Source organism: Vanellus vanellus, assembly GCF_965231255.1.
Source record: "Vanellus vanellus genome assembly, chromosome: 17".
Taxonomy (NCBI): Eukaryota; Metazoa; Chordata; class Aves; order Charadriiformes; family Charadriidae; genus Vanellus; species Vanellus vanellus.
This window is the reverse complement of record NC_138922.1, coordinates 6288821-6299708: the sequence shown is the minus strand read 5'-3', so window position 1 is coordinate 6299708 and position 10888 is coordinate 6288821. Positions and strand designations below refer to the sequence as shown.

The 10888-nt window shown below is 42.0% G+C and overlaps 1 protein-coding gene across 1 annotated transcript in view; it reads left to right on the top strand.

Moving 5' to 3' along the window:
- Nucleotides 1-4076: 4076 nt before the first annotated feature.
- The window catches only part of SEC14L1 (SEC14 like lipid binding 1), a 43127-nt gene continuing 36315 nt past the window's right edge, over nucleotides 4077-10888 (top strand). The window contains exons 1-2 of the mRNA XM_082492400.1: nucleotides 4077-4169; nucleotides 5856-5946. Of these exons, the coding sequence (XP_082348526.1) occupies nucleotides 5884-5946 (63 nt within the window). The 5' untranslated portion in view covers nucleotides 4077-4169; nucleotides 5856-5883. The remainder of the gene's footprint in view (nucleotides 4170-5855; nucleotides 5947-10888) is intronic.

Here is a 10888-nt window from a genome sequence, read left to right as displayed (position 1 = left end):
ATGCTCATCCCGATTCATGCATTTTATGAATCAGGACTCAGTCCTATTTGCTAATGTCCGTCTACGTAACCCATGCTATGTCAATGCTGCCTGTGCTCTGATGTCAGCTGCCGGAGTCCGAGCGCTGGCAGCTGGTGTCTCTGGCCAGCTCCCAGCCTACGATTCAATTTTCCTATCAGGCACTTGAAAAGAAAGGAAAAAAACATGTTTCTGACTGTTTGTGGCATCAAAACATAAAGTGCTCCAGTCCACAAGGTTGTTTAAGGCTTTTCTACACTGTGACAAATGGGAAAGTTCAGATTAATCAAATGGTATAAGTTAATACACGTTCCCTTATACTGCAGCAAACTGCAGTAAACCGAGGCCAATTTAATCCTGAATAAAAATCTCAGCATGAGAGTTTCGTGCGTTCTATGTTTCATACATTAACATCACCTCTCTGAACACAGGCCGGTCTGGAGATATTTTACCCCGCTCCCAATCTTGTCAATGGTAGAAAACTACGGTGGAGCTAAAAGGCAGCAGTGCTTGGGAATAAGGGGATTGCCCTGGGAGTGAAGAGCTCTGTTCTGCTTTCTCTACTGACTTACTGCGTGACTGTGTGCATAGCAATTTGTGACCCTCATGTTTGTATCTGTATATTGGGACTAGGAGTATCTTCCCTGCCATTACAAAGGGCTTTAAGATCTCCAGAGATACATGGAGATACTTCTCCTATGTACCGCTTCCCCAATATGGGCTATACAAGGAACTTACAAAAACATGTACAGCTGTCGCAGATGAGCACATTCAGGAATGTGCCTGGAGGACTCAACTTGGGTGTCACAGTTACTTTAGTTTCAAGAGTGAAGGAATTCACGCCACCTCATATCCAGCACCACTGGCTACTGGCTCCCAGACTGACAAGGGAAGGAAAAAATTGTGACACCTAGTTAAGTACCTATCGTGCACTTAATAAGAACTGTGGGTAAACCAGAATCGCGTGTCCTCAGGGCACGACTCTGTCGTATTAGCTGTTTGTCACTCATCATGCTTATTTTAGCAGGAAATGTTATCATTTTGGAACTTTTTCATGGTTTTAAAGGTTTAGGAAGCCGGCATTTATTTCAACATAGCCAGCGGTACATAAAAAATTCCACTGACTCAGATGGGACTGATTTATTAGGGAACGGCTCTTGAAGAACTTCAGTGTATCTATCTGAACTCAAAATCTCATCCCTCTCTCACATACTTTTAATAAATATACAGCTTAGCAGCAAGATCTTGAATGAACCGTGTTCTGTCTTGTTGAGAACTCCTAACAACCTCCTCTCTTCAGTACAAAAGCTGCAGAGACGAGACCTGCTGAACAGTAACAAGCCAGGACCACTTCACTTTTATTCACTCTCTGGGATGCAAACAAAAGAAACCAGAGCAAGTCCCTGCCTGCTGAAATTCCAGGGGCTTGCACTGAATTACAGCAAGGCCTGGAGGCGTTTTGAATCTTTTCTTGTATACATCAGCCCTGCACTGCTCCCAGGCAATTGTACTTTAAGTTAGTTATTATCAATAATAAAGGACTGACTACCAATCGTTCTCATTAATTTCCATGGCAATATTGCCTGAAACAAGACAAATGACTGGGCTTTGAGTTGTGTAACCAAAGTTCGTATGGTGAAGGAATGCAATCCAGGAAAAACGTTCAGATGGTGGGGAGGGACCGACCTTGCATAACCTCCCTAAGGCCCAACTTCCCTTCATATCTGGCAAGCGCTGTCCCAATTTTCTGAAAATATTGAACGGTTTGCACTTTCAGCCTCTGTCCTCTGGGCTCCAGTCTTCAGCATGCCTCACAGCATTCCTTAAGCATTTCACCCACCCATTTATTCATTTATATTCCTTCTAACGATGCACTGCTGGAGCTTCCAAAAAAGAAGATGTAATGGGAATATAAACAACGATAGAAAAATTTAGAAACATATTACTTTCCTCTTCTGTGTCTATCTTGTTAAGATTATTGTTTCTGCAGAAAACAGGCAAGACAGCTACCACGATTGATTTAGACATTAAATTATGGACTTTCACTTTAATGCTTTCACTCTATCAATAAACTCTGAATACCTTGAAAAGGCCAAATAAAGCTTTTCTGGATATACGGCTGTTTGGTTAAGTACAACAGTGGCAGTCAGTAAGAATTAAAACATTTCCCAGAATCTAAAGAGAGGAATGTTAGGAACAAAGAAGAATCGGAGTGGGCGTAAATTCCTCACCCTGCTATGCTGGTAGGATTATATCTCAGGCTTTCAGAGCAGGAAAAGGATGTTACAGGCATAATGGCAGGGAATATCAATCAGATAACTAAATCTAATTACAGAGTTACTAGATTGACTACTAACTTCAGCTACATGAAGGTAACTGGCCAAGTGCCACAACAGAAACCAGATTCAGAGAAACAATTTCTCAACACATTAAACAACTTCTTGCAACGACTAGTTTCAGATCAGACAACAGACTATTCTTGAATAACTTTAAAAGACACATGGTTTGTGTAAGAAAGAACTGTAGCTGAATCACTCATTAATAGTAACCACAAATTCAGCTTTCCTAGAGAAAGAATTGCACCAAAAGGACAGGACAATGACTCCAAATTTTAGTAGAAAGATTTATTTTCTGAGGGAGTAAGCCAGTAATAAAACATGTTCTGGGCAAACAAATTGCCTTAATAAAGTCATTGAAGGGAACAGAGGCATGGGCCCCTAATTTTCAGGTCCTTATTTTAACAGTTTGTGATGCAGTGGCACTGTAGAAAACATAATTGCATTTCTTGCTTTTATTACACGACAGTTAAACCATGCTAGACGTGGTCTAAGACAGAACTCTCAGACACCCCCAACTGCAAAGCCCCCAGGCTGGGTGACTGCTGGCTGAAGACCAAGACAGAACAGAGACAGAAAGATGCTTGAGCAGATGACTGGCCAAAACGGGGCGGCTGCTCGCTACTGATGAAATGATGTAGAACTTTGTCTCAGGAGACACCATCTGTGATCGCAGGCTGCAGTTCTTCGCCCATTCAGCTGAGATAAACTACATCCCAGCCAGGTCTTTGGGGCTGTTTCTCTCCTGTTCCTGCTCTCCTCAGCCTGGCGCCATCACCCAGCGAGGCCACCACAGCTGCCCCGCGCTGTAGCCATTACTCTGGGCTCTCACCTCTGACTCACCATCACTCCCTCCCCTCACCCTCTGCTTCCCATGGTACACAGCACCCACTTGGAGCCCCTGAGGAGCCACAGGCCCAGGAAGAGCCATGGCCTCACCCCCATGAGATTTATCATAGAACCGTAAAATGGCTTGGGTTGGAAGGGGCCTTAAAGACCATTCAGTCCCACCCCCCGCCCTGGACAGGGACACCTCCCCCCAGCCCAGGTCGCTCCAAGCCCCGTCCAACCCGGCCTTGAACACCTCCGGGGATGGGGCAGCCACAGCTTCTCTGGGCAACCTGGCCCAGTGTCTCACCACCCTCAGAGTAAAGAATTTCTTCCTAATATCTAATCTAAATCTCCCCTCTTTCAGTTTAAAACCATTGCCCCTCACCCTGTCGCTACATGCACTTGTAAAAAGTCCCTTTCGAGCTTTCCTGTAAACCCCTCTTAGGTACTGGAAGGGGCTGTTAGGCCTCCCCGGAGCCTTCTCTTCCCCAGGCTGCAAACCCCCGCACTGGGAGAAGCCGTGAAAGGTTACAGGACCAAAGCAGTACTCAGGAAAGCTGAGAAGAGAGGAAGTACCCACAGTGGGGTGCCACGTCCTACTCCCCACCCCGGGCGACCGCCCCTGTGTGTAGGTGTGAGGGGTACTCTCCCCTCACTCCGTCGCGGGCACCCCGCGTCCCACACTGCGCATGCGCTTCCCCTGGAGCGCGGCCGGCGACACTGCGCAGGCGCAAGGGCAGTACGGGGAAGAAGGCGCCCGCAGCCCTCCCCCGCCTCCTCGCCGAACGGCCGCGCATGCGCAGCCCCTGGCCGGGTGCCAAGCCCCGCCCCCGCCCTGTCACTACTAACAACAGGCGGCGGCGCCCGCCCGCCTCTCTCCTCTCCGCTTCCCACCCCCCCACCCCCCTCACGCCGGAACCGGCGGCGGCGCTGCCCCGCGCCGGCATGAGGCCAGAGCCCGACCGGCCGTCGTGACGGGAGGCGGTAAGGGTCCCGCGCGGCTGCCTATCCCCTGCCCTTCCCCTGCCTGTACGCCGCCGCTCGTGTGTCTGTGTCGTCCCCCCGGCGCCCCCTCCCCTCAGCCCCCGCCGTTGCTGCCCCCCGCGGCAAGTTTCCCGCCGCTCCGCTCTCCGCCGGCTCCCCTCAGCCTTGAGCCCCGCCGTGAGCCCTGAGGAGCGGGCGGCGCTCCCCACTGTGGTGGGCGGCGGGGGGTGAACGGCCCTCGGGCGGGTCGCGGCCCTGGGTTATTGTCCCCCCCCGGGGGTGGGGGGAGCCCCTCAGGGCTCACGACGAGCCCCCCCCCCCCCCCCCCCCCCCCCCGCCCCGGTCCGCGGCGGGCCGTCCTGACGCGGAGCATCCCGCGGTCCGGCGGGCTGTCACAGGTGTCCGCCGGGTCCCGTCCCCGGCCTGGAGGGGGCTCGGCGTGGGGCGGCAGCGCCGTCCTGGGCGAACGGGTGAAGAGAAACGCCGAGTTTCTTTGTTGTGTAACTCTTTTTTTTTTTTTTTTTTTTTTTTTTTTTTGTGTGTGTGTCCAAGGATTAGAGAGGGTTTGCGGCTTTTTTTGCTGATTCAGGTGGTTTTGTTGTGTTGGTGGTGTGCTGTTTTTTTTTTTTGTTTTTTTTTTTTTTTTTAATTGCGGGGTAGTCATGGGTAAATTCCTCTCTTGAGTAGGATGTCGGGTGAACTTTCTTGTGACTTTTGAATTTATCGTTGGCCGCTTCTCGCGTCTGAGGAGCGGCGGTGCCCATCTGCTGCTCCGTCCCCGCGGCTCGGAACGCTTTCCAGAAACACTGTACATAACGTGAGGACACATTAAAAAAAAAAAATAAAATACTAACTTACTGTAATAAAGCCACTTCTCGCTAAAATGCATCTGGCTAGCCAATGTTTCATCTGCAAGTCCTACTGCAAGTTGTTTTTTTTTTTTTTTCTCCAATAAATGTAATTGCATTCAAGAGAGTTTGGGTTGAACACTTTGCTGGGGAAAGCAGACATGAAGCCATTGGAATAGCTCCTGTCTGTTTTGCGAGCGATTTTCTTTCTGACCGTATATTGGACTGTTTGTAGTTTCTCTTGAGTCTTTCTCCCCAGCTACCTCTTAAATTCTTCCCACAAAAGTCTTAACTAATTTGATTTGGAAATGATGAAGGAATGCCTTATATCAGTGTGCTCCAGTGATCCATTATTTTCTTTCTTTCTTTCTGAAAAGAAGGGATTTTAACACTTGGTATACTTTAAAACTTTTTTTTTTAAAACCAGTCCCCATTCAGAATGACCTATAAGCAAGGTAGCCCACTTCGCACGCTGGGGGACTGGGCAATGCTTTTCTGCCTTTAGCTGGTATGTGTCAATGTTTGGTTCTCAGCAGCAGCACAGGAAGTCTCACCACCCTGAGGAAGAGTCATAAAGTGTGTTGAAGATTTGTTGCTAAAACTGGACTGAGAATGTGCTAATTTTGTGTCATGTTTGGAAGAAATGATAAGTCATTTCTGACAAAAATATATGTAGCTTTTCAGTGCCCCATTTCTTCTTCAAAAAAAAAAAGTCATCAAGGAGTTGTGAATGATTTCCTATAGAACTGGTAGTATGGTATCACACAGAATAATTGTAAGAGAAGATTGAAAATGGCTTCCTACTTTTGACAGATGGTTTTAAAAATTTCTTTTTCAGGTTTGAGTTGATCTTACTAACTGCAGCTATGGTGCAGAAGTACCAATCGCCCGTACGGGTGTATAAACACCCTTTTGAGTTAATTATGGCTGTAAGTATTAACTTTTGCTATAATTTTCTTCCTTGACAGTTCCTTTTATTGCTAAGTACTTACTGAGCTCTGTTTGATAGGTACTGTAGGACATATTTTGTGTATCATTTCAGATTTATGAGGTATGTGTTTTGATGGTTTCTTCTCTACTCAGAGTATTCTTTTACGTAATTTATTTTCTTTTTCTTCCAAAGTTTATAGTTCATAGATTTATTTTAAAGTTAGAGCAAAAGTGGGCTTGAAGTGTATTTCCCAGGTGATCACTGGGAACTATCTATTTTGGCATGGAAGAAAGTGTTAAGTGCGTTGATGAAAAGATTGTTGCGGTTGCGTCTTCATCAGTATGGAGTTTACAGGACTAGAGAGCACAGAGAAAAGCCATGAAAGTAAGGATAAGCCTGAAAGAAAGAGGAGAAAGCATTCTGAGCATTGGTAATACTTTGGGGGGAGGAAAAAAACCTGATTGCTAGAGGCCAGAGAGAGGAACAAAAAACCTTTGGGTGCATGGTTGCTAATTTGTGTGCTAATGTTACAAACAGTAACCAAAAAAAAAAGAAAATCCTAATTAGGTTCCCTCTTTATCTCTGTCCTCCTCTCCCTGCCTTTTTTCTTTTAGAAAATAGAAAGGAAGTAGGTATTTGACATTTTTAAGTATATTCAGCCAAAACCACAGCTGTGTGGCTCTCATGAGTTATGAAGAGCAGTTGAGGAGAGCAGTCAGGTCAGCTTCTACCTGATAAGAACAGTCAAAACTAAATAATAATCTAAATAATAATTGTTTTGTCTCACTTGCTGAAAATACTATGTTTAATGGCTTCAGAGGAGAGTTTTAATAGTGTTCATAGTGTAAATATTTAGATAGATCACATGGTTTGGAGTGCAGAGTTCCTTACAGAAGTCATCCTTTGCGGTCACAAGGCAAAATAGAATTAGATCGCTCTAAGGGGAATACTTCCGGTTCTTTTTATCTTATTCCAGAAACTGCCTCCAGTAGGTCCTGCTCTTGGAAACGCTTCAAGGCAGAGAGTGGTTATTTTCATGAATGGTGGAGAATCTGACTGTGATGTGTTGAAGGTCTTTTAGTACCTTACTATGCTCTGACAGGCTTCAGATGGTTTCTAATTTAAATTTGATTGTGTGTGTAACTTTGGCCTTCAGTGAAGTATGCTGGTTCTTGTTCTTAGATCAGTCAACAGAAATGAGTTTCTTGGACAAAATTCTCTGGCTATGTGTTGAACTGATGAGTCTTTTCCTTGCTGTTGAATTGAAGGCAAAAATTCTTCTTTTAAGTTATTTCTTCAAGGATATTTTGAGTTAAAATGCTGACATCAGGATTTTTCACAATGCTTTATTGGTTGTAAATAGAAACACTTCTGACAATATTAATATTAACTTTGAGTTATCAAACTGTTCTGTAGCTTGGGGTAACATTTGAAGAATAATCTTTAACAAATATGAAGTCTTTCCGTACATGAAAGCTTTTTTCTCCTTTGGAAAGAAAGAGGCTACACTACATACGCAACTAGAAGAAAACAATAGTTGAAAAACTGAAACAGTGAACTAAGAGGAGAAGAATGTTTATAAAAAGAAACAGTCAGCTGAACAGGATGCTTTCTGAGACTAGAAGTTTAGATTAGCAATAGTGCATACGATTTATTTAATCTATGTCAGGGCAACGAATTATCACTTGAACTTGTTCAGAATGTAATCGCTGGATGAACATCCTTCTTGTGCCGTGTCGCTTCTGTTATGTTTGCGGGTTTTAAAACATGTAAAATTCCTGGTGCTGATTTATCAAAACTTATCATGCATTTTCTGAAGTATGTAGAGGAATGCCTCCACGAGCCATATTCTTTAAAGAATATAAACAGTGTATGATAGTTTCATGCCTTTACTTACTGTTTTTCTTCGGTTGAATTGTGTAAGTTGATGAAGTATTTCTGGAAGGAATATTCCTGTCAAATTTTGTGCTCACTAAAGTGGAAGTACTACATGTTCTCAACAAAAAAGTGCTATAATGTTATTTTAACTGTATTGACAGCTCTTCTGAAACGAGGAACAAATCCTGGTATGTACCAATCTTGAATTTAAGGCACCTAGCAAACAACTTTAACAATATGCTTTTTACATTTGATTTTTTTTTTTCTCTGTCCCTCTCTCTCATATGCACCAACCTTTGAGAGAATGTGTTCTCAAAAGGGGTTTAAACCCACACCAGAGATGCTCAGCTGTCAGTAAAAAGCCTCTTGAAGAAACCTTTGGTCAATGTGGTAACAGTATTCTTTATGCTAAGTTGTCTAACAAAAATCACTGTTTCTAGCTTGGGTCTTGATGCTTGGGATCTCATCTGTGTCTTAAGGTGCAGAGTACTTTTAAAAATGTTATTTGGAAAATCATCCTCCATTCCCAGAGAGTTTCATGGAATGAAAGCGGTAATTCATTCTATAGAGTAGTCATGAAGCCCACGTGGATTGTAAAGATTTCCTGGATGATATGTATTCCAACTAAAATTGGAGCTCATTAAGTCAAATTAATATTTAGCTTTCAGATAGAGAAATCAGCATAAAATTCTTCTCTTCTACATGCAACCAAATGAATGCCACTTGCAGAATGGGTCATTTACACTACAAACTTCCTATTTGCCCGCTTTTCCTTTCCTGGGTTTGAAAGAGGTACTTGAGGGAGAAAAAAGTACAATCAGCATTCCATTCATGCTGCTCTAGTGTATTTTGAGAGAACTTTGTTCTCTCTGTGAAGGGTGAGCGCAGCTATATTAAGACAAAAAATTGGATTTAATTCCACTTTGATCTAAACCAAGATTGACAAGTGTTTTGCAGACAATTATGATATAAAGGCTTTTAAAATAGATGCAGTGAAAATTCTTTTTATAAGTTGAATTGGTGTTGAAAATAAATTTCTTATGCTTCTCCACTGAAATCCAAAAATCATCTGTTGAGCCCTCATGTATCTCTGTGACAATATACTTCAAGGCACAGCCCCTTATCTCTCAAGTCTGTGAGAGAACTGGTGAAATACTGTTATTGGTAGAGAGTTGGGAGATCCACTGCTGCGTACTTCTTGCCTTCCTTTATCATTTAAGGCAAGCCATGTAATATCTAATATAAGCTATTTGCCTTGAAGATTCCCTTTTACTGGAGAATTGTGTGGTTCCAGATAATATCTAAGTTTCTTTGAACTGTCATAAACAACTTCTTGAAAACTCTGTGTGTATGTATAGATACATATTTAAAAAAAAAATCAGACAAACAACCTGCAGAGCTGTTCATCAGGCTGAATAGAATCTTGCCTTGTTTTTCCTCCTGTTCATGTTGAAGTTTACGTAATGCTGGAAGCAGCTGAAATGTGGAAAAATGACTGTTTACTTAGACTCACTTGTCAAGTTACCAAGGTTAAATATATTGCAGAAAAAACTGAGAGGCTGCTTTTATAGAACTTTTAAAGATTATAGATTCAATTTCTGATATTAGCTTAAAGAGGTTTACATTTAAAGTAATATAGGGACTTGCTGAATAAGTAGTTCTTAATGCTAAAACGCAGTTAAGAACTTGAATCTTAAAGCTTTCTTAACACACATGAGGCTAAAATTAACTTTGGAGATTCACAGCTCATTTTCAGTCTGACATGCATTAGATAATTCCCCTTGAGTTTAATTTCCAAAGCAAATTTAAATAATGAATAATCAGCTACTATGGCATTCCAAGGGTGGAATTTATGCAAATGGAAAATAAGTAAGATTTTTGAAAGAACCACATTGAATTGAACCATTGACCAGAGGGAGTTTTATTTTTTTGTTTGTTTGTTTCTGGAGGGTCTGTGGAAAATGTATTGCTCTTCAGCCCATTTAAAAAATGTCCTATTTACAGCCACAAATTACTTAGTATCAGAAGTAAATACGAATAGTAACGTGACTGAACACAGCAAGTGTGCTCTAAACCCGTCCTGTTATGTTTAGTCAAATTAATGTTCATTTTAAGAACTTGTGGCTTTGTGAAATCTAAGGTTTTCAAATCTGCCTGTGACAAGAGACAGACTTTCAAAGGTATTTTGCAGTCTTTTGAATACAGAAAATGATGTTTCCACTTTGTTCCTGGCATTTGTCAGCTTCCAAACAAGGAAGAGAAGTCTGTTGGTAAACTAGTCATGAATGTCAGGAGCTTATGGTTGTGGAAATAAAGCATTTGATTTTTATTTTAAGATCAAAATAACAATTAATTTTGCACTGCCTTGAGGCTGAAAATTACTTCCTTCCAAGCTACATGTTAACATCGGAATCCTTTAAAAAAATTAATTGTTCTTACATTTTTCCATTCTTCTGGTAGAAAGATTCATGCTTTAGATATTCTGTCTTAATAAGTATAATCTATAGTGCCCTTTTGATTATATTGTAATTTTAATGGTTCGAATTTGCTGCTTTTGGAGAACAGACTGACTGGCTTTCTTTGGTTTTAGAAAAAAATAATGAAAAAAAACATGTTTAACATAAATCTCCATGATTTAAAGTATACCTAAATTACAGGAAAGTAATAAGATTGTAGATGCCATAAATACGCTTCAATGATAGAGTAAATTAGAAAAAATATATTTTTTTTTTTCAGATTGACAAATCAAAGTATAATCCCTTGATCTAGATTGTAATGAATTTCCTGATCAGGCAGTACATGATCTTTTCATTTTAAAGGTTATTACTTTAAAGTGACATTACAAAAAAATTACTATGTATCAAGTTAAGTGCCACACCTGCTCATAAATCCCTACAATTTTTATTCCTTCTAGTCTTTTTTTCCTTTTCTTGGAAAAAATGCATTCCACACATCACGTGAAGCGAGGCTGAGAGTCTGATAAGAAAAAGGAAGCTGTTCTCCAAGTGCTTTTGAAAGCACAAAGTAGGCTTTAAATGCATAGAGAAATAATGTATTCCCCC